This window comes from Eufriesea mexicana, unplaced genomic scaffold (genome assembly GCF_001483705.2).
Source record: "Eufriesea mexicana isolate 0111107269 unplaced genomic scaffold, ASM148370v2 scaffold1178, whole genome shotgun sequence".
In the NCBI taxonomy this organism is placed as follows: Eukaryota; Metazoa; Arthropoda; class Insecta; order Hymenoptera; family Apidae; genus Eufriesea; species Eufriesea mexicana.
In genome coordinates, this window is record NW_016909311.1 from 22531 (window position 1) to 48728 (window position 26198).

General features: G+C 30.4%; 1 protein-coding gene across 1 annotated transcript in view; it reads right to left on the minus strand.

The window, feature by feature from the left end:
* The window catches only part of LOC108547756 (muscarinic acetylcholine receptor DM1), a 31163-nt gene extending 10430 nt beyond the window's left edge, over positions 1–20733 (minus strand). The window contains exons 1-2 of the mRNA XM_017900408.1: positions 20666–20733; positions 6346–6472 (exon numbers count right to left, since the gene is read on the minus strand). Coding sequence (XP_017755897.1) covers positions 6346–6456 — 111 coding nt within the window. The 5' untranslated portion in view covers positions 6457–6472; positions 20666–20733. The remainder of the gene's footprint in view (positions 1–6345; positions 6473–20665) is intronic.
* Positions 20734–26198: the final 5465 nt, after the last annotated feature.

The window sequence follows — 26198 nt, forward strand, 5'->3', positions numbered from 1 at the left end:
ATATATATATATATAACTATTTTAGTTTCGTTTTTCGAGGATTAATGTTATATCGATTGTATAATTATTATTTTCCATTTCTATATTGGCTCTAAAATTCTTCTGAATTCGATACATATATCGATTTTGTAATAATTGAAATTGCTGGATATTATGAATCTAGATTATTCTTAATTTTATAATTCACGATAGTTCCACTTTTAAATTAAATAAAATTGCCTCTTTTATCCGACATTAGACACCGTTAGAAAATTTTAAAATAGTTAAGGAATGATAATTACACTATTGACATAAAATCGATATAGAACCCATACAATATTGATTCGTCAGAATCAGAATCAAAATGACTTATTTAATGTTGATTTATAGTTAGAACCATAACATCATTTCGATTCTTCTAATTGTTTCACTCAGACCTGATATAACATTTGAGATATTTTATTTTCAGAATCATTTTAGTCCTTAACAAGTACGATATTAGTAAATAAATATCTGATTTATAGTGATAACTTAAAAGGTATTGATCAAGGCAAAAACAAAAATTGACATTTTAGAGAAAATCATCCAATTTTGTAATTTTTGTAGTTTAGACGAATTTATGACATAGTTTTAGTTATGCAGCATTACATTTTACATTACTTATACTTTTATAGTCCTACAGTTTTCACTGCATAATATAACTTCATAATCTTTATAAGCTTACGATACAGATGCATTAATAATGATTAACAAGTACGTTTTATAAATTAAATTCCTCGTTATAATTTTTTGTTTTTATAGTCCTGTATAATGTTTTGAAATGCATGCAATGTGGTAGTATTCGAAATGTCTAGTAATCTTCATAAGCGAAATTAAATTATTTCATACATATTTCATAAAAATAATCATTTAGACTTATCGTTAGTATACACGACAATATTAAAAAGATTTCAGTTATCAGTCATGCCACGTAATTATATTTTTTTAAATATGTAGATAGAAAGTTACTAAAGAAACGTTAAGAATGCTGATTTTTATCTCGCAAACGACGGTTGCTAAAGGAGCAATCCACTTGATTGTGGTGTCTTTCTTGCGTTTTCTTTATGTTATCAAACATAAATGGAGTCGAATCTAATGGAATTAATAGCTTGACCTTTTTCAATTCTGGAATATGGTCGTATTTCATATCTCAAGAATTCTGTTTCAAAATTCATCATTAATTTTAAAATCTCATTGAAATTTTTATATATGTAAAATATTTCAAACACAAAGTTGGTTCTTTAAAACATATTTCAACTGTATCTGTTATAGTTTTTTACATTACCCAAGGCATTCTTTTTACACGATTTTGTCTAACACGTGTTACTTACTTTTATTTGGTTTTCTAACGTGTTTCATTTGGTTACGTGAGTTTTTAAACACGTTTTATTCATATGCACATTTTTTTACTACCTTCTATACTTATTTTTACCTTGAAAACCAGGAAATCGATAAGCATTTCAAAAACGTTGTTATCAAAGGCACTTCTATATTCGAAATTGCATTTTCTATTGTTTGCTTTAGTTTAACACGAGTTTTGCCTTGGGTTATGAATCAATTGTTTCACAATATTTTTCAATGGTCTTTTTTCACAGTACGGATTTACCATGTAAAGAAAAGAATCAGGTATACCTATATTTTCGAGTATATTTAGTTGGCATGTGTTATTTTTATCAAATAAAACTGTAGTTCAGAAATCTAATGATTTTATAAGAATAATATTAACATAGATTAGAACTGATCAAATTATTATTCATTGTCCTTTATTCGATAATGAGGTTTAATATTTCATTATAGTTAATTTCTCTTGTTCATTTTTCCCTTACGGAACATTTTTCGCGAATATAGTTAACTATAATAATAATAAAAGTAAATTAAATAGTATTGTAATTATATTTTTATCTATTTTTAATATTCAACGTTATTGATTGGCATTAAAATATATAACAACGATTGCCAGGTGTTAATAAATATTCTTAGGAATAGTTAAATACGTAGCAGAATAAATGGAATTGACCACCGAAACCATAATCCATAAACCACCATCTTCATCCACTGATTAGCCGTAAATTTTCATGCTCAGTGTTCTACAGTTATTTGTTGTGCGACACATTAAAAAAATAAGTATTTGTATTAAAAATTATATAATAGATATAATAATTAAAATAAAATTTCATTATTGAAAAGAACAATAAAATTTTATCTACAAGTAAAATTTATTAAATAGAAATCCAGATATGATAGTTTGAATGAGAAAGTTATTTTATGAAATATCAGTAAAAACATTGATCATCTATATATTAATATTAAATCCGTGTCTTGCGAACTCTTATGAAATCTGCAGAAACACTGAGTATAACAGTACAACTTCTGCAGTATAACATACTTTCAACTCAAAATATTTTGAATACTTAAAATAAATTTTAAGACATGAACATTCTATGCCATGGAAACCTTAAAACTATTATTGTGTAGAAATTGGCATACATATAATTATATAAGTTACAAACAAATTGATTGCAAATAAATCCAGATTGTTTATTTTATTACCTTATATTATTGTATCAATGGAGCATTTTATACATACAATATACTAATATTGTTTTATTATATTTGGCTGTCAAAAGAGTTCGCAGAGTTTATGGTATTCATTGGACAAAAATTAATTTATTTCTTAATAAAAGAATAATTTATGAATAATAATTAGACAGTTGAAAGGTTTTAATAAACTTTCAATAAGAAGAGAGAAGACAGCACAAGTTCACGTTTTGACAGTGATCAGTGTAATTATTTCACGTCCACTTATACTCATTTAATCAATTTAAAACAGCAGAAAAATATGATTTTTAATTTGATTTTTAATAATCGTAATTTATGTCATCGTAGTTTCATGAAAATGGCTGTTGTGACAATCAGAAAAATAATAATGTGGAAGATATGTTAAACTTTGAATAGAATTTTAAATACAACAAATTTTAATTAGCAAATTTTTAATTTATTAAAAATTTCTAAATAACTGTCAATTCATTGCTCAATGAACAATCACGTATTTATTCCAGTTAACAAGAAAATTTATTCCTAGTACTCACTCTCAAGGCAGATTTATATAGTAATAATAGTGAAATAATGAAAGGTATATAAATTCATGTTTTGAACAAAAGTATGTAAATATATAGAGAAATTCACAATTATTACAGATCATAACTCCATTATCATAATACTTCGAGAAAAATGTCAAGGGAAAAAGATATTTGGTTCAAACAGACTCATTTTTGTGGAACATATTTTTTTTTTTTTTTATAATTGTAATATCGTGCATTTTTGTCTAAAATGCTTATCTATTAAATTTCGTAAAATTAAGTGACGATGTTGGTTAAATCATGTTTTCTATTATCCATTTCTTTTCTTTTATGTATTTCTTGTGCAAAAACTCCTTATATTTAAAGAATTGCTTAGAATCGTTTGTTTACTTTAAAAGAGATTTTACTGATTAACCATTATTCAAATGGAATCGTGTGCCTTTTTAATGTACGTTTGTGCTAGTTTCTTTTTAAACATACCGTTTAAGTAAAAATGCACCAGCTTTAATTAAATCTTTTGTTTTACTTAAGAAAATTTTCCTCAAATTAATGTGTAATCACTTTCTTACATTATCTATATATAAATAAAATTCGCTGATTACATTAATATCGTCCTCGATATTTGCAACTGTAAAAGCGTTTTGGATATTATATCAATCAATATAAATTTGCTTTATACGTGACCTTTATCCTTCCTGTCCACTTAAGCGATACATTATGTACATCCTGTTTTCTTTCTCGATTTGACATTATATTGCACCTTGATCTATGATAATTTCAGTTTATTCGGAGTACACTTTACAGATATGTTTTCTAAAAATAATTAAGTAATAGCACACCTACATAGTGGGAAGTTGCCAATACGGTTCTGTGATAATTTCCTTTGGGATTGATTATGGCAGGTTACACAAGTGTTCGTATAAAGCAAATATTCATAATGACAAACACACTTATCAAACTTAATCCTTTGGACTTGAAGATTTCTTCGTTGTGAAGATGCAATTCGAAGCTCTTCTTAGATTTTTAGAAGCTCACTGATACTCTTTATGTTAAAATTAAAAAAGGAAAATCGTGAATTTGCGTGAGAAACGAACAAATAGAGTAATTTTATTTCGATGTTCTTAATATACTTATCATCGTCCATTATTTAAGTTATAGCATTAAAACACGGTGACTGAGAGTCACCTCTCGAGTGCAAAGGGTTAATGTATGATCTTGCTGAATCTAACAGGTAAGGAGATCTATCATAAGGTGTTTAGAAGTTTGCATTCGAATTGAAGACCCACTTGGAACAATTTCTATGAAGAAGGTTGAACAATTGGTACAATATGAAAACGTACAAATACGAATTGGTACAATACGAAATACGAAAAACGAATCCGGAAACAAGGTTATATCGGATATATGTTTTTACGATCTTCTTGCTACCTTAGAGTACTAGAGATTTATTTCTGAATGTACGCCCATTTGTTTTGAAAGAACTTTACATTCATGGAAGTGGAAAAGTATTTGAATACGTAAAAGTAAGAAGATATCTGTATTCTTCTTGAGACAAAAGATGGTGAAACTAACTATTAACATAAACTTGCAAGGAAGTAATTCATGCTTTCTCAATTCTGCATTTATCGTTCGATTCTTTTAGAATGTTCCTTCTACATTTTCAATACTTGCATACGTTCTTCAATACATTCTTTATAAAGAAGAAAAGGAAAAAAGAAGGAAATAGAAATAAAGTGACCATAATGTTTGCCACTTATGTAACTTTTAGTTGAGCAACTGGTAGACAATTTTTTAACGAAAATTAACAAATTAAATGAAACTTAACAAAATTAATAAATTAACACAACGAATGAGCTAGCAACGTGAATAAATTGCGAACACTATAAATGATAAAATCACAGGAAAGGATCATAGAGTGTGTTTAAACAGAAAATCTGCTGGTTGAAGACGAAAAATTTACATGTTAAATATTGCTTTAAAAGATTATGAAAAATTACTTACAGTTAAATTAAATTCTAATGTATATAATTCAACTGCTGAACAAATTTCTTTATAAAATGATAGATATCTTTCTCTATCCCCAATATTTATGTATTTTATACATAATTTCGTTTCATATAAGAAATATCTTCGAATTGCCAAATGCCAGATTCAAGGAAGTACCCGTCCTTAAAAATGTACAACATAAACATGTGAAAATTTTCTGTACAATTAATAAGCCATGAAATATTTTTAAATTATAAATTGTAAATTGCTACATATGAAAAATTAAAATAATTAGTGCAGAGACAAGGAAGGTAGAAGAATACTCCTTTCCTCGAAATATAACTTGATTAACAGATTTATACGACTTTAGAATTCGCGAATTCGCAGTCACCGTAATTATTTAGTGTTAATTAGTATTTATCATATTATTAAATAAAATATTTCGGTTCGTCCACTAGGAGCAGTATAATTAAAATTGATTATAATGAATACTTCACGGTAACGAACTCAATAAACGATAAATCACCATATTTCTTCCCGATAAAAGAGATTAAAATTCGTTGATAAGATCATACGTTTACGATTATAATTAATTTGGATACAAATCGAGCTACTATAACTTAGATAGGTAGACGTAGACGCAATATCTTTAAACGTTATTCGCAATTTAAGAGGACATTAAAGAAAGAATGGATTTTAATAGAACAACGATACTACTTGTACAAAAAAGAAATGTTATATGATTGTACAAGATATTATTTGTGAAAGTTGTATCCTGACAAAAATGTTTACTAAATTTCAACATCTCTTATCAACGAAACAAGAAATAAGCAAAATGTGAGCAACATGTATAACGGGTTAAATGTGGACCATATGTGTACAGTTTATCTCTTTGGAAACAATTCAACAGAATTCACGTGTGAATTCCTTTTAATCGTGAAACTTTCGAATAAAATACAATTTCCCGTATCGAGACAAAATAAGAATTTTAAAAATTGTATTTTTGTCACTAAAAATGTTGACTTAAACGTTCTTCGTCTTTGAACATCGAACTAGAATTCTATTCGTCCACTTTATTCCTTCGTTTACTTCATTAACACGAGTCGAATTAACTGCTTCTGCACCGTTTAGGTTTCCAGCTAAGGAAACGCTTAAAATTGCTATTTAAATTCTTATAATTAGTAAGATGTCATTCTCAAAAATATTCGATGCTTTATGAATATTTTTAAGACATAGCTAAGAGATACATTTAAGTATTTACCGTTTTATATTGAGGATAATGTTTCTCCAGATAAGAGACTGCGATGTGTGTCGCATTCATGTCTTCAGCTCCTGTGCTCGATTCGCTTCTAGGTCTCCTACAATCCTCCATGTCCAACGCTTCATCGCTAATTACAAAGAAAAGAAATAATATGTAGAAAGAACGAATAACATCGATTCAAGTTTCATAATTAACCTTACAATTAGTCGATTAGTTATAATAAGCATATTAAATGATTTTGATAATTATTTTAATTATAGAGCATACCGATTTCGATGATTTTCAAATACATATGTTACATAGGACAAGATTTTGTATAACTTTATCTATAAATATAACTCGCATTTAGTTTAACTTTTCGTGATATTCATAAGAAATTTTCGGTACTATTTTATTCATTTCTGGCTATACAGGGTGTCCCGTCAACGATAGTACAATCGGGAAGGGGGTAATTCTACGCGCAAAAACGAATCGGAAGAAAAAGAATAAAATTGTTTGATTTGAAGCTTCGTTTTCGAGAAAATCGATTTTGAATATTCACCGTGTACACGTGTACTTAGCTATGGCTTACAATATCTCAAAAACTATCGAGTAGTGGCGGGTATAATGGTATATATTCTTGAACTGCATGACGAAATCTACAGACCTACAAAGTTTCAATTAAATCGGTGCACTCTCCTTGTTAGACCATGTATGGACCATCGATACATCAATATCGGTGGTATAACCGATTCTACAACGGGTGATTCTACACGAAAAAGTAAATCAAAAATAAGAATAAAATTTTTTCACTGAAAGCACCGTTGGCAAGAAAATCGACTTTAAATATCCACCGAATACACCGATATATTTATGGTTTATCCGCCTTAGCTAAAGTTCAGTGCACGTGAATTCGGTGAATATTCAAAGTTAAATTTCTTCAAAACGAAGCTTCGAATCAAGAAATTCTACTCCTTTTTTTTTTTTTTTTAATAAAATCATCCCTATCCCGGTTGTATTACCTTTACTGCGACACCCTGTATATCTACACTCGTAATATCGTATGTGTCAGAATGTGTCAGTATACGATAAAATAACGGCATATACGGTAAAATATAGAGAAATTGTTATAAATTCGATATTATAATATGAGAGAAATATTATGCGATAGAAATACTATTTTTGTAGAACGATGAAAATTTTCAAAAGCCGATTACGAGTATAAAAACGATATATAAAGAGTACTCGTTTAAACTGTATTCAAGAGTACTCGATTTATATACATATATCCTGAATATTGCCATGTTATCATTAATGGTAATTTGTGAAAGAATTTCGTGTAGTTATGGTTGACATAGATTTTTAATATATATATATTGATGTAAAAATAAATGATATCTGTAAGAAAGAAAGAGTGGATCATGTATGCATGTAATAAATGAAGTGTGGTATAGACTGTGTATATTTATGTGATGTATGAAAGGAAAGTGTAGTGTCCTATGTAACGAATCTCTTCGATTTCCAAGAATGATTATCACGCGCCAAATTAATATTGCGTGATTAGTTTTGTAATATTAAGAATCCCGAGTGTGATGTTAAAATGGAGTGTTTATTTACAGTAAAAGTATACAATAGTGTAGGAATGGAGAGCGTGGTCGGTCTTATGTGCAGTAAACGATGGCTCGCGGAATATTCCGCGCTTGGTGATAGTAGACAGTCGTGGGATCGCGGAATATTCCGCGCTTGGTGACAGTAGAGTATCGCGGGCTCGCGGAATATTCCGCGCTTGGTGATAGTAGACAGTCGTGGGCTCGCGGAATATTCCGCGAGCCGTCGTTTACTGCGCATAAGACCGACTACGCTCATCATTCCTACAATAGTTGTAGTAAAGACGTTTATCGGAGTACCGTTTCGAACATTCGTTTATAAGTATATATACGATGTTTCAGTGATTGGTGTCGAAGACGAATTAACTAACTCAATTTTGGACTGTCTTGCGTCTCGTCGTGTCCTGTCCGGCGTTTTCTCCAGTTTGGTTGATTGATTAGGATAAATATTAGTGGAGGAAAAGTAAAGATTTTTAATTGGACAGAGGATGTGACGGAAGGACCTTTGACTAAGGAGTAGGAAACTGTCAAGGAGCCGATTTTCGATGGCCATTGACGTGATTTATAAATGATGTCCGTCCGTCGTCTTGATGGGTCTGTCGCATGTGGGACTAATCTGTCGTGTCTGGTAATTGTAAATTTCCTGAAGTTTCACATTTAGATACATGACTTAATTCGCTGAGAGGCAAATTCAAATTTGCAAATTTCAAATTCATTGAGAGGCCTTAATTTGGTAAGGCACGTCTAACCTTCGGCGTAACAGTCGTAATTCTAAATAATAAAGTCTTTAGAATTATCGAAAATTAAAGTAAGAGTTATGCTATGACCACGCTTTCTGGGACGGAATAGAAAGAAAATAAATGAGAGAATAGTTGAATAGGTTAGTTGCAATTCAGAATTGATTGAGAGTAAACGTATGTACGATTATCGTGAGAAGGAGTAAACACAATTAGATATATTTCGTCCATAATTTTTTACCCTGTCCTATAATGTTATTCAATAAATATTTAATATATTCATTTAAATATAATATCCGTTTAAAATTTTATATTTGACAAAAGTGGCTTTATCAAATCCCATGGAAATTTGTACTAAAATTTTAAGCAAGGGAGATAAGTAATATTTTTCCTACAGAGAAAGAGTTTGATAACTGGATGCAAAGAATGACGGAACTAAATATTGTGGTAATCCTAAGTACTGAAAATTTAAACCTCCTAACGTTTCGCATGTTAATATTCGTGAATCTGAATTTAAATTAAGTATTTTTGTATATCGTTGTATTGTTATTTATGTTTTATTAATTTTTTATTTATTTATATAACCTATATACAAGTTATTTATATAATAAATTTATATAATAATATTTGGCGAATAGAAATTTATGTAAAAAATTTTTGAAGACTTCAATTCTGAAAGTAAAATATTTTTCCTACGAATCAAAATCAGCATCTCAAGTTTTGAAATTTTCAAGTTTCAAGATATTCAGAAACTTACAAAGTTCTGGGTTTATTCTACCTGAATTTGAAGATTAGATTCCAACCCACTTCTACTTTTTCGTATAAAGAATTGTTGCGAAGAATTCAAAATCATTAAAATTTTATTTAAATATGACATTGTCTTTGTTTATCGTTTACACTTTTATTTATAATATATTGACCTTCGTTAAACAATTTCAATTTTATCTTACAGATGGTTTATATTTTCAATGATATATGAGATATTTCGACGTTTTCAGATACAAGAAAAATGAAAAATACTCTATGATACTAGTACGAATACGAATAACAAGAAAGAAAAAGAATGTTCTTTTAAATCGTACACGTTTTCGACTGACACCATATTTGGAGGATGCATGGGGAGTTTAACCTTCTATGGGCTCGTGTAACTTTCAAGTTACATGCTAATGTATGGGTATTTTATTAAATACTACATTCAACGTTATCGTCTTCAGCACTTCAGTTCGCGATTTTTCTTTCGATATATTTATAATTATTTTTACAATACCTCCCGTGGGTCCATTTTTTAAAATTCTAATTCTTTTTCACTTACCGGTTATTCGATCATGATAAGTTAGGTCCTCTATAGCCCCCTATGACCTTTTTTCCACAAGATGGCGTGGAAAATTATCTTGTCTATCTATTGCACATTATCTTGGCACGATAGTACAAACGTTAATTCAAACTTTCAATATGAATTCGTTATAATAAAATTGTAAAAATTGCTGAATTTATTGCTTGATATTTGTTGATTTTATGTTACATACAATTCTTATAGTCATGAAAAATATATATTTGGTCCATAGAGGGTTAAATACTAAATCTTTTATAATACTAAATGTTCATAATACTAATTACAACTTTTGATATTGTACATAAAAGTTTCTCAGTACAGACAAGTTCAAAATGACCGCTGTTGTTACAAAAGTAATCGTCACCTTATTTTTCGCGTCACTTTCTAAAATCTATCCGCTTTTTTATTTAGGTACTTTTGAATGCATGCGCGGAAGACAGGCTCTGTTTAATCCCCTGCAGCCACGCCCCAAAATTAATTCAAATTAATAAATAATTAAAATTAATTCAAATTTCGTTATCATTTAAAATTACATAAAATACTAGTTAATTTCAGATACCCTATAGAAATTCGTAAGCTCAGAATTGGAGATGTGTGCGATTTGTGGAAACACCCAAAAGGAATATTCTAACTGTCATACATTTAATTGTAAGACTTTTTTTTTCTTTCCTTTTTTTTTTACGATTTTGTAATTACTATGACAATTTTTTTAGATTTTAGCATAGTAGCAAGATTATGATGGATATCTATGATGGACGTTTCAAGAACCCATAGCTGAGAATTATAATTAGTTTATATTGCACACAAGAGTTCACTTTTTATATTTGTTTGAAAATCACTATATTCAACATATGTTCAACAATTACATAATATCTACATTTTGTTTAGTAATTATATAATGTACAGTAAATTCATAAATCAAGAATTCATTAATAATTAATAATTAATAATAACTTAATCTTTTTGCGTAAATTTATACTGTAACACAAATTTGAAGTTACTATACTACTGACATTACTATACCAATTACATGATGAGATATACCGTAATTGTATACACGGTTTTTATGACAACGATATTTAAAATGCTTCTGTATACAGATTAATACATGCAAAATACTATACAGCGATTTGAAATACGAGATTTACCTGACAAGCACCGAATACTAAATGTAAAGAAAGAAAAGAAAACAAAACATATTGAAAGTATAAAGAAACATACGTACAGGTTCAAGTTAGAAGAACCGTATTTGCACCATATTTGCTTATAATTTCCTGCATGTGAAAAATTGGTAGCAAATGAATATAAAATACAGAAGGAACGAACAGAAGAAATACATTCACAGTTCCTTGGTTCCCTCCGAAAAATTCTCTTTGAAACTTTACTCTCTTTCGATGACAACTTTAACTTTGTAAAAAGTCAAAAGTCACAGGGAGCGAAATTTGAGCTGGACGAAGCTGTACGAGATCTAACTCGAGTGATGCAATGTTTCGCTGGAATTGTATAAAAAACTTTTGCTGTACAGGGATGAAAAGTTGCCTAGTGGGACGCTGCAGGTCTCCGGTCGTCTTGCGTGGAAATGAATTCAGTGATAGTTCTGACTTCTAAGTTAACGATACAAGTTGACACGATATTAGAATGAAAGATCGAATCGAATACCGATATCCGTTCCAGTTCTTGAAACAGTTATAGAAATAGAAATGATATTGCAACTATTATGAATATATGTTATGGCATATATTGCTTCTATATCGATTCTATGATTTACTTTTCAGCGTTATATCGCTTCCAAAAGTCTTCTAGGTTCGCTATTCGGATCAGCCTTCGTAGTCACTAAAAAATCATTAGACGTTACTATTGTAGATTATTGGAAATAAATTAATTCTGTGTGTTAACACTTTGACTACTACGTTGGTCATATATGACTGGCCACGGTTTTTCCTGTGACGCCACGGTGGTCATTGGTGACCGAAGCTCTTGAACTACTTCAACTACATTGAACTACATTGAATGAAAATTGACAATTAGTGCATTTTGAATATAACCGCTAATTAGAAGATACTTTGAAATAGAAAGTGCCTCATTGAACAATTACAAATTTTTATTAAAATGTCGATCGAAAAAATATTGAAATAAATCTTGCATCTAGGGGTGCACTCCAGTGGCGTCCTAAGCGAAACATGTGATTTCGGCGTGGCAGTCAAAGGGTTAAGAGCCTTCACATGTCTGCAGAATTAACCAGTTTTAAAGTTACTAATGACAAACCTGTCTTGGATATCATTGTTTATTACAGAATCCTGTGAATAACTCTTCCTCAATCTCAATGGGACCAAATATTTGAAAACGTTTACCAGAAAAATTGCACAATTCTATTGGCAAATTTTAACGTCCACCACAAAAATTGGAACCTTTAGAAAAATGATTTTAATGGGGAAAGGCTCTGTAACAACTTCAACAATTCTAATCTGTTTCTACATAATTTCAAGTCTATCACATACGTACAAAACAATACAACATCGAACTTAATCTAATATTTTCTTCATTTAATATTGCCCATAAAATTAACGTTAAAATGAACGACGAAACCTGGGGTTCTGATCATCTTACATTTGTAAACATCAACTTGAAAAAGACTTTATGTCGCAAACAATGCTTTAACATCGAGTCAAAACGAACCATTTGGGTAAATGTTTGCCTAAACCAAGATGAAAACTTCCACTATTTTCTGTCAGCCGAATATGACAATTCTTGAGGTCGCAGGAAATATTTCACCTTTACAAGCATGATAACCAATGCTGTTAAAACAAATACACCGAGAAAAAGCATTGTAAATAACAAACTCCACAGAAATCCAATACCTTGGTAGGATCTAGAGTGTGAGAAAGTCGAAAGTCTCAGGAAGGCAGCTTTTGAGAAATGGCAGTTCACATAAAACCTGAGAAAACATATAAAATATAAGAAACTTTCGGCCCTAGCTAGGAAAACTTTTAGGAAAGGAAGAGAGGAAAATTCAAAGAATTTGCAGAAAATCTAAACTTAAACTCTAACAAAACTTATGCCTGGAACATTAGCAAAATTCTAAAAAAAACAAATGGGTTAAAGTCACACCTTCTCCCGCGGCTGAAAACCATCAACGGGAATACCAAAACAGGGAACCCATAGATAAATTTGCCCTCCCTGAATTCCCAGCGACCCAGACCGACTACCGACATGCAATGAAAATGAATTTTTGCGTTCTCCATTTAATTTTGCAGAATTCAATACTGCTCTCTGCAACAGGAACCCATATTCAGTTCCCGGTATCGATGCAATCAATTACGAAACTCTTCAAAAATTATCGATAAGGTTCAAACTAATCCTCCTTGACATACTCAATGAGATGTACAGTAAAAATAAGTGCCCAAATGAGTGGAAAAATCAAATTCGTTTCACTAATAAAACGAACGGAAAAAAGCTAGGCCCATATCATTGACTTCGTATTGTTGTAAACTTTTCGAAACCGTCATAACAAATAAAATGAAATGGTGGGTAGAACGCAATAATAATCTTCCTAAAAGTCAATAAGGGTTTCGCAAAGGTCAGTCTACCATAGACAATCTGACAAATTCAACATTTAACATAGAAGATGCCTTCAATAATGAAGAAAAAAAGTCGCTTGGCTGCGTTTTTAGATATCGATATTACGTTTGACAATATTAATGTAGACATTCTTCTAAAACAGCTAGCAAAGATTGGATGTCCCTCTAATATGGTTATATTTATCAAATTCTTAATTTCCGAAAGATTTGTATGTTCAGATGCCTCGGACATTGATGCTAGAAAAGTGCATCAAGGGGTGCCCCGTAAGGCGGAGTTCTGTATTCTCTATTATTCAACATATTTATTTCTAAAATAGCTGAAAACGAAAAGTAGATTCATAATAATCAACGAAACATCAAGGTAGAACTATTGACAAGCAAAACGGTTTTCGTACACTTCAACGAACGAAACCAGGACAGACTGTGTTCCGTCGTGGAACAGCCAGGTCTTAGGGTAGAACAATTCGGCATCGGAATTTTCCGCTTCATGCCTTCAGCATGTTTGACTGCTTTACCTTTTTTCTTTGACTTCTCGTGTCGCGGAACACGAGAATCCTGGAAATCCCTAATTTAACGAAATTAGGCGACGGCTCTTAAGACTTGGCTGACAATGGCCCTGAGGGCTCCACGTGGTCCGCACACGTTGGAAGCCTCAGGCCTTCGCTAGGGGTAACAAACGGCCGATGGGGTCACCGGCGCGCGGGTGAACCCCAGGTACCCCACCTTGGAGGAGAGGGTTTCCTCCACTATCGTGGTTTTTCGGGGGAACCTTAACGTCAGAGACGACGGTTCTCTTCTAACACGAGACGATTTTCGTATCTCCTCGTTAAGTCGACGAGATACCGTGTCGCGTAGAACCGTCCATCCACGTCGGGATATCTTCGCGCCTTACAACCGCGAAGACGAATTATCTCGGGCGGAAACCACGCGACCAGAAAGATCAAGGGAACGACGCGATACTCCCTTGATACCTTCACAGACTGAATTAAATATAAATAACATCACCATCAAATCAAGTGAATCCATCCATCCTTTGATACCTTCACAGACTGAATTAAATATAAATAACATCACCATCAAATCAAGTGAATCCATCCGCTTTCTGGGTGTAACCTTCGATTATAAAATGTCATTTGGTCGCCAGATAGATCTATTTGGTAAGAAGTGGGCTGAACTCACTTGGGCCCTAAACATGATTAAATTTTTAAGAGGCACATGGTGGGCGACGAAGTCAGAAGCTCTAATAGTACTATATACGAGTTTCGTATATTCAATTCTAGACTATGGATGCTTCGCAAACGTTTCCACACAAGCAAAACAGGTAGAAAAACTTGAAAAAATTCAATACACGACAATAAGCATAGCTCTCGGTTATAGAAATAGCACCCCACTAATATACTCTTTGCTGTAATTCCTAGGTTGAAATCAAAGCAGGGAAATAACCGTATTCACTTGTACAGCAATAGATACATAAAGCTTAATGTAGGTGAAATATTTACACTTATGCGAATATAAAAAGAAGAGGTTTAAACACGTCCTTGTCAGTTACAATACTTTAAAAGCGTTCTACACTGTTCCGGATTTGAGACTGACTGCTCCAGGAGACAGCAAGTCTTTTTAAACCCAAAAACCGGCCTCTTGATGCCTGTGTCATGGGAAAAGTCACAATACCTATAATAAAATAAGTTTATTAAAAATATACATTTGAAAACTGGACAGAGTGGTGGTTACGGCAACAATAATTTTCCTGAGAGGTTTTTATAGGTCTTTATAGATTTCTCTGAGGGTGAGGGAGAAGATGACCGTAGTCCTAGTCGCGGGTTGATTAGGATGTTTTCTGGATTTCGAAAATGGTGAGTAAGGGAAAATGACTAAACTATTTTCAACGCGGTGGCTATGTGTGTTTCCCGAGTCAGTGGCGGATGGCTATCTGCAAATAAGAACCTTCTTACACCTGTATAGTATCGAAGGTCCTTGAAGTCCAAAGGTCGATATTGGCCTGAAACCTCTAGCAGGCCTGTCACCATCATTGCATGGCCGTAGTTAATTTACAACACTCTTATCAGAGTTAAAATTACAACTCATTCAATCACGTATGAAATTTTTATGCAACTGCTACCTCAATAAAATGTAAAACAAAAAGCTATCAGTGCACGAATCTATCTCGCACTTCAGGAAAATTTTATTCGATAGATATAGATAGCGCAAATTAATAACGGAATACTGCTAGAATGTATTAAAAAACTCCGAGAGTGTAATTATATCTACTCAACTCACCAGTTTCCCATCTACAATCACGAGTACAACATTCCTATATGCAACTTAGATATTAACACAGAATTCGATCAATCAATGGCAAATATTAAAAATTCTAATATCTTAGTCGAACAGCTAGCTACAGATGAGGGATTCCACATGATCTTCACAGGCGGAAGTAAATTAAGAAATTCAATTTCAGTAGGAAGTGTATGCAGGGATTTAGACGTCACAGTAACGAGAAGCATTGTTAAAAATTCGTCAATTTTTACGCGGAATGCTTTGCCCTAAGCGATCCTCTAAATGTTACCATAAATCATGCTACCCAAAGCTTTCTTATCTTAAGCGACTTCCTCGATGCTTTACACTCACTAAAAGAAACCCAACTAACCATAAGAAAGTATCCATACATCTTGGAAATAAGAAGAAAAGTTTCCAAACTCTACATAATAATCTCAAATAACAGACAAATCAAAATCTATTGGATACCATCTCACATGGGGATTCTGGGTAATGAAACTAAATACCCTTCAAAGACCTGAAAGAAATAGCCAAAACCTCAACAATTAAAAATACTCGTAACATCATCACCAAAAATGGACGTTCAAGGGAATTGACTATTTCCAACAATTCCAGAATGCAAAACCTAAATCGTAGTTTGCGAGTAAAAATCTTAGATGGGAAATTGCAACAACCATAAACAGATGCAGACCAGGCCATTATAACCTCGCTTCTTCACACGCTCGTATAGGAATAACAAGCAACCCTAAATGTCAATGCAAACACGAAATACAAGACTCTGACAACTGTATCGTGACAATTCCTGTTATTCGAAATACAAAAAATCACCCTCATCCAAATTACCACTTCCCATTGTCGTATAAAATTATACTCTATAAACCAACAGTGGAGATCTGTAGCGCTGTGTACTCGTACCTAAAAAGCTGTAATCTAATGTCTAAAACAGTAACTCTTTTTGTTAACATATCTGTACACACGATGCATGCAAAATAATCTCAGGATAGATTAAAATTGCTTATAACAGAAAAATTACAATTATATAATAACAATAGAATTTAATAATAATTATTTAGAATTATATATATAATAGAATTTAATAATAGAATAAATAATAACAATAGAATTTCGAAGTATTCGAATCCAAATTAGGTGCAATAGGTGAAAAGAAAATCTAATAACTTATGGCACAAGCTTATGTTATTCAAAATTTGTTGTTCAAAACTGTTGTTTGTTGAGTATAGGCAGTTTGGAATTTTGGAATTTTTGTTAGAATGTAATAATGTGATCGATGAAATTTCTAGTAGAACATAAATTACACATAGGTGCGTTACCTTTTTTAAAAAAATAAAAATGCGTAAAATGAGTGTGATCGATTCTAATCAGTCTCATCAGGATGTCTTGTTTCTTCTTTTCAAACGATATAGTCGGGTTTTGTTTACAAATGTCACTCCAGATGCTATGAATAAACGAAACTTTACTATTTTTCCAGTTTCAATTTCATATCTCTTTAATTGACGTTGCTAACGAGTTGTACGACTCTTTGTGAAAGTTTGCAATTGCAGAGAGTAGATTTTACTGTTTCTCCGGCAATTTCGCCAGCTGTCTCATTCCTTTTAAGACCGATTTTGGCAGGAACCCAGCCAAATGAAATTTCAGTGTCTGGATAGTTTGTAACTAAGTCGTTGTTTCTTTGGATGATTTGTATAATGATAGAATTAGATGATTTCTTATTATTTATAGCTGTAGGATTGAATCTCGAGTCTGTGAAAATAACGTATTTAATGTATTTATTATTAGTTTTCACTTTTTCTACCATTTTGAGTCCTTTTGGAATAGCATAAGTATCATAAAAAAAATTTGAAAAGGAAGGTGGCAATTTGATTTAATTAGCGCACAGCTCACACCTGCTTGCATTTTGGTCTGTTGGTATACAATAAAACTAGATTGTTCGAGTGGGAGTACTGGTTAAAATTTTCAAGAAAGAGGTTTTTAAAGGTTTTAATTTTCACGATTTTCTTTATTTTTCTTTTTATGGAATATCAAATATTTCTAGTTATTTCGCATTTATTAATAACCAAGGAGCAATTTTATATTCTTCCTTTTCGAAGATAACTGAAAATGTTAAATTTTATTCTCTTAGTATGTTAGGGATGCGGATATTAATGGATTAAGTAGTCTCTTTTTTCAGATAAACACATTGAAGAATCTATTGGAAGAAATAATTTGTTCAATAGGATATTAGATGAAGCTGCTGTGTTTGAGGTATATGAAAGTATGAGTTCTATTTTTTGACGAAGCAGAAGTATATATATCTCACTTAATAAAATAGAATAGATTGGCTATCGTTTATCACTTTTAGGTGTTTAAGTATGTTCAGACTTGCCGATATAATAGCCTTATATGACTTAATTAGAACGTAAAAATCTGTTCCTCAATTTTTGGATGCATTTACTTTTAATATGTTAAGCCGTCTAATATGATATTTTTAATGTAAAGTCTCCATGAGATAGGTCGTAATGAATTAGTAATAGTAACGAGTACTGAATAAAAATCGAAATTGATAATAATTACCTAAGTAGGGACTCAATGCCTATTACATAGAAGCTAGCTCACAATCAATAGCTCACAAGCTCCAATAACGAAGAACTGTAAACGTTAATTGCCAATAACCATTATCTGCGTGTATGACTTTCTATATTAAATGTAAGTGTCAAATAATAATTAATGTGTTGCAACACCAAGGAATAATTTCGATTTGTCGCAATTCATTGATATTTTTACATGTATTTCAATACTTCGCATTATACAGTCTTAGCTTTGCTATGGACTCATCAAATTAGCAACAGTTTTTTGCGAATTATAAAGAAAAGGTATTCAGAATGATATTTCTACAGCATATTTCAAAATTGATGATGTGTACTCTGCTTTAAACATTTGATTGAACTGCATTTGAGTTAAAATAACTAAACAACACAGATTTTTTGTTTAAACTAAATAAAATCATCTTACATGTCGGACATATATTTATTATTATTGAAATTCTAAATTTCTGAATCTTCTAAATTTTTTATATAAAACCAAAAAATAATAGTTGCAAAACTAATATAGAGATAACACGATAAAGATATCAATATTTATTTCTCAAGTGTTTAAACTGAAATCGATATAGTCGGTGAAAAATGTATTGGTACATTATATTACAAGAAAATTCACCTAAACAGAATATTTCGATTTGAATTTTTTAATTTGGATAAAAATGTATGAGTATGTGTATGGTAACAGATTATGCATGCAGCAATCTTTTCTCTCGCGTAATATCACTCTAAGCAGATGTATTCGGCAATTGAATTTTCAATGTTCTTTTCGCTATTTAAAATAAAACTCTATACGTAATAATATAAGATACAACGAAAATTCTTATACAAAAAATATTTAATTTGCAATGCTCTATTGCCCTGGTTATAGTTAGAGCATGAAAAAATATCGAAACTTTGAGGATCTATTTGGCTCTTTTAAAAAGATTTCTTGCTCGTCAAAATAATTGCTCTATGTAAAACTCATTGTGCTTTATATACAAAGTTTAAAGAAACTATGTATGCAAAGTTTCATTAAAATATTAGATGAACTCCCTTGTAGCGTAGTATGCTATACTTTTTTTTACACAAATCATGCACTTTCATAACAGTTATGGCATCGTTTCAGTTTTTATAACTGTTTCAGGTTAGTGACTATGAATCCAAAAATATTTGTCGCACATCGGAATATTTCTTTTCTTGTGCATTTCACGCGAATATAAAAGAAAGAAAGAAAATAATGATGAAAAATTGTGGATATATAAGGTGGATTCCTTATTAGTCTTTCATCTTGCATGATATAAATTGTTGTGTCACATTCCATCCTAATCCATAGCCTAAATGACCGTTTTAAAAACTACCATTAAAAATTCCGCATTAAACGTTATCTTACAATTAGTCACTCATGATTTTTTTCTAATATGCGTCTAATCAATTCTTCAATACCTCTCATTATTCCATCCTTTTTAAGATTCCGCTTCTTTTTCGTTCACTGGTCATTTAACCACGGTAGGTTTAATGTTAAATAAACAAGGAAAGTATGAAATATTTTTGGATAATTATTGGAATCTTTAAGAATTGTTATATATTTTATAATTTTTGCTATTCCCTCTGTAAATAAAATATCTTTGTAAATAAATATAATAGAATATCGATTTTCGACAGATTTCGTGGAGTGTTTTTTATTTCATTCGACACAAATTGCTTATTTATTATTTCTATTTAACGTATCGAAATAATTTTAAGAAATTTTTACTGGAAATTTTTGTTTTCATTTGTTACTCCTCCTGAATAAAATATGGATCGATTTAGTCCATATTTTTGTAGGTAATTATCGTGTTATAAAATCATTATATTATCGCCACACCCACATCGGTTCTATGTTATGAAATCGTTGTAGGTATAAAACTACGTGTGTTTTATCAATTAAATTAGAAAGCTTTTATTTTCTGTTTATATGTACTTTTATCAAGCAGTCTGCAAAGCGTAGTATCTTCTTATTTAGTAATTATTTTTTATTGTAGTACGTAGAAAAATAGCGTACATGCATTTCTCCTTTGTATTATTATTGTAAAAATATCCATTGACTAATTTAAAAAATATGATATTGAAATAGAATTTTCAAATGTTAAAATTGAAATAATATATATCTTTCTGTTATTTTGATTCTTGGATGCCGGCATTGTGATATGGATAATTATATTAGTAAATGCAAAATAGCTGAATAAAAATTAACCTAGAGTTACTCCGTTTACTGGCATCCTGTTTTCCAGCTTGCAAATACGGAAGATCTTTCTGCCGCTTCTTCGTCTCCTTCCATATCCGCCAGTAAAGAATGATCATCACAGTGACAGGCACGTAAAATGCAGCAATTGCGGTACCAAATGTGATGTAATGATTTGTCTCGATGAATTGAATGTAGCAGGCATTGATGGGTACCGTTCGTTGGCCCTCTATGTATGGCCAAGCGTAAATCCACGGTGGCCATAGAAGCAGTGAAATTCCCCAGGCGCATGCTGAAACACGTTATGATCTTATTTCCTTTCTCTATTTTCACTTTCTTTCATTAGTTGTGCTATTATTTGAAATTTCGGAACAATAAAATATAGTGTGTCCCGTTTAATCATATATGGCGGAATATTTTATGAGGTTGAAGTTATGAAAAAAATGTCGTTCTAAAGTTGTTTGATATAATGAGTTAAATACATCGTGTGGTGTTAATAATTTTCTTGCAAGTGGAGTAATAGAGGAGATTTCAAAATCACGTTAATTTTTATAAATGAAACGATATATCTTTTCAGAAATATCATAATAGTAATATTATAATAATTGATGCAATCAATTATATGATGAAATATTATAATAAAATATTATTCAAATATTATTAAATATTATAATAAAATATTATATTAAAACCACGCAATGATGGTATTATTAAATGATTAAAATTATACTGAATACGTTATAGCATGTATAAAATTTATGCAAATCTGGAGTTTTTTAAATAATTTTATTACAAATGAAATAGATGTCTAGTGGTTAAATAAAATTAATTAATGTACGACGTTTCATAATTAACAATAAGTCATAGCACAAAGAGTTAATCAATCTGGTTATTCAAACCAAACTGTTTGTCTGACATTACTGTTACTTTACATTAACGTTGTTCATGTTTGAAGTCATATATAGATAAGTTTTTTGATAAGAGTAAATGCAAGTTGTGAAAGGGAAAGTACGAATCAACAAGGGAAAGGAACGAAAAACAACGATAAACTTTCGCTGCCGGAAAGATATTAAATTAATTGATCGCATTTCAGCCTAGGCAATGTGTGGAGCATGTTTCATTAAAAATTTAGCGAAATGAAAGCTGAAAGGCAAAGATGGTTTTTCGTTGATACAGTGTATTGCAAATTGTTACAAAGAGAACATTGGCAGTCAGAATGTTGTGAATGAAAAGAGAAAGTTACCAAAATCTGAGTTTTTACTTTTTACTAGTATTATATCATATCATATGTCACTATTACTATAATTAACTATTTCTCTAATTCGTTCTAAAATTATTTAGAAATATACATGTATGTTATGTGTGAGAAAAACGTATTAGGAATATATAAAAATAAATATAAATACGAATAAAACTCATTTATAAATTGTAATATCTACTAAAACTTAATATTTTAATGCGATATAAATAATTTTGAATATTTTCAAATTTTGTTTCATTAAGACTTTCAATACACTTATACATTGTATATAATTTGTCATTCAATCTGAATATTTTCTTTGCAGATTCGTTTATTCGAAACGAAACAATTTTGCATTATACATTTTCATAAATTATAGTAAGTGTAAACATTATATATTTTTCTTGCCATAGCTGCTACATTATTGCTATTTTAGTACTCCTATAATGGTACTCTGACACACGAAGGTATTTCAACGTTCGCATTTGTTACTTTTAACAAGTGAAATATATTACATTATATTAAGTCAAACGGAAATGTTTGAAACAATATAATATCTCAACATAACAAGAAAAGAGTCCGAAAATTATAAGAATAAAAATGGAATTAATTCAACAATATATACAATGTCTATAATACATTTATTACAAACATATATTATTGATGGATCACAAAAGTATTGAAACGTAACATATAATATTGAGCAAAATTACCATTAATTAAAAAATAGGTTTATTGTATTAATCGTTGATTAATATATTATTGCATAAAATATTAAGACGTTTTAATGGAATTTCTACCTTAATATCATATTATTCGAAATACTTCAATTTCGTGATTATATTTCATTTATTAAGCGTAACAAATATAAGTTCAAATACTTTTGCACATGAATGTAGACAGAAAATGTAGGGATTTTAGAAAAATGAATATTGATGAATATTCAAAGTAGGGTTTATACTTTCTTATAGAAAGTAGGTATGACTATTTGATAAAATTGAGATTCAAGAGAAAACTGGGGTATTCCATTATTATAATCTTCTTCTTTTTCGTAAAAATTAATTAATAAATAATCCAGTGAGAAAAATTGTAAGATTATTTAACTTTTAGCAGTAATTTCTCAGATTGAGAAACATACTAATTTTCTTATTCTTTAAACGGATAATGTAAAATCATATTAACCTTTTAGAAAACGAGTTTATTGGAATCATTAGAAGATAATTTTCTACTTTTTGTATAAAAATGATGTACTTACAGCCATTGGACTAAAAAATTTCAATATTCGTGAAAGTAAATTTTAAAATCAAGGGTATCTTTTATTACATTTATTTTCTAAAATTACGTTTCAATTTAAGAAAAATTAAACTTATAATATGCATAGGTTACATATTCCAATATTTAAAAAAGTGAAATTTTTATCATAATGACGAATTAAATTTGTGATAATGTAAAACTATACTTTTCAATAGAATCATTTTCGATAACACTAGAACCCTGGAAATTTCAAATTCTGTTTAATTACTATTAAATTATACAATATACAGACTAATATACAGACTAATATTTGTATATAGTAATATACAAAAATATGTAATTCAGATTCTTGTTTAAATATTATAAATGATATTTAAATACTATTTCATACTGTCTTATTGAGTCACATTTAATAATACTTTTCATCAATTGCGAGTATTTTTTGTTTTTTATGGATGACAAAGCCAGATGTACTGAAACTTCGAATATTTTTCAGCAAATAACATTGATGATGGCACAATGAGATATTTTCTTTTATTCCACGATTTCATACTTTTCCGAATTTGGGTTTCAGGTAGTTCGAATGACAAAAAACGTAAAATTTCGAAATCTCAAGACACGAAACTCTTTTAGATTTCTAAAGATTTCAAGATTCTCTAATTTATCACATTTTACCATTATATATAATGGAAGAATATTATACATTGAAAAATAACTTAATATTTTGTATGAGTTCCTTTTTTAGATCGTTTACATTGTTGAATCTATTTTCCATCGAGCTATGTTTGGTTGTATTGTTTGTGTTTAATAACTTTCAAGTTAAATCAAAAATGTACGAAGGTTCATGTGATAAATGTGTTTCGTTTATTATTTCATATGTAGTGAACTAATATCAAATTACATGAAAACAACAATTTTTAGATGGGTATACGAAGAAATTTTATTTTAGTAAAATACACAAATGAAAATTTTATTTTCTTATTATTTTCTTCCTATCCTCTCATTTCGTGCAAAATAAAGAGGAGAAAAACAATAGTTAAAATCACTATATTCAATGTTCCATCCTCAATAGATATAGATCGTTCCGAAAATATTTGGTCCTCAAATCTAAGAAAGTCATTTTTAAAATAGTTAATGTGGAAAATTTGACATGCTTGGATACGTCTGTGATCAAATATTCATTGTGTTAAAATTGCTTTAATTTTTTTCCAATTTAGGCAGTGTATTTCGGTATATTATTAACCCCCTGAGGTTATGTTATATATGCAGGTCATGATCAAAGTCAATTCATAATGAGTATTTCGTGTATGCACTGATTACCAAATTTTTTGTATATTTCAATGTTTACATCATGTATCTTGATTTGCATACGGTGTTAGACCCGAAATTGAATCATCGTATTAATGGACTTTCACTTAATGTATTATGTACATATCATTTTCTATCTCACAGTGAATCTAATCTGCGAGTTGCTATTCTAACAATAACACGTTTATCGTATCTTACAATATTGGTAGCAAGTTGGTGCTATTGATGGTACAGACTTTTAATAATGAATCACAAAGTTCAAGGGGTTAAAGATATATTTCTCAAAATACTTTGAAACCCAAGAGAGTTCCATATTTCGAAAATTCAAACCTTTGCGCTCTTTCGTGATTCGAAATAGTCGATAAAACAATTAGATTAGTTTCAGAAACAGCCGGGATATACGAGTTCTTGAAGAAAAATCTAGATTAGATATATTTTTACATTACTATATTTTTGTTAAATCTGTTTTATTTTCCTCTGCTCAATAAGGATTCATACATGAATCGCGTTGAGACTCCGGTTCTTGAAATGAAATATTCATTTTAGAAAACAAAGTGAGTACTTCAAGTTCCAAAAGTTTTGAGAGTTTCTTACAAAGTCGGATTCGAGTTTCGAAAACTTTAAAATCCGATTCCAAATGGCCTCTAGATATTGTCATGTTGGAAAAGAAATTGATTTCCAATTAGTCGTTATTCAGTCCACTTTGTAAGATATTAAATAATTTTGATATATCATACGAAATTTTCGACGAAATGTCTCCTATATCAGTTTCTTCAATATTTAAAATTGAATATCGTTATATGTATAAGAAAACTAATTTGCATTTAAAAATATGAAACACTTTACCACAGTTTGGCATCGATAATTACTTTACTCTGTCTCTAAGGTGACATTTTTGTTTTGAATCATACACAAATACGATATATGTATATATTTACGGTATTAATCGCTTTTCCTTCAAATTATCAAGTGAAAAATTGATATAGATGTTTAATTGTAAGTGATATCGTTTTTGGTGTGTCGCAGAATCTTAGTAATTAACCCTTTGCACCCGGCGCGATCTTCTCATTACAGAAAAATAGTAATTCGAAGACTTTCTTCCATAAAGTCAACGATATTTTTAAAACGGTAAATAAGAAACCGTATACAAATTAAGACATAGCATTATTTTACTTCGATATTCCACGCATCATTGGGTAATTTTAAATTTGATATATTAATTAACATCGATCTTTAGAATGTGATTAAATGGCGACTGAGGGTCGCCTTCCAAGTGCAAAGGGTTAACCCTCGCATGACGTACCGTAGCAGGGGCTGGCCGGGTCTCGCCCGACACGCTAGCATCTGTATATACGCGTTCAATGTTTGGCTGGGACGCGTGCATATAAGAGCGTCATTTCATTTCCTTTGATTTATTTATTTCTTCATTATTGCTAATATTATCACAATAAAAGGTGGTAGGGAATAAAAAATTATTTATTTTTTCTATTTATAATAAGTGCTCTTAAACATCCTCAATTTATGACATCGGCAATTTGCTATCGGGGGCTCTTGACAAAATTTACTATACCATACTTGGAAAAGACTCTGGTAAATGTTTCCCAAAGAACAGTTTCGTTAAAGTAAAAGTCATAAATTGCGCTAGTCATTTGCAAGACAGAGCACTTCTTTTATGCGTACAACCAGACACTACAAAAGAAGTAGTAAAGAATACTAAAATACTATTAATTATGTAATATAATA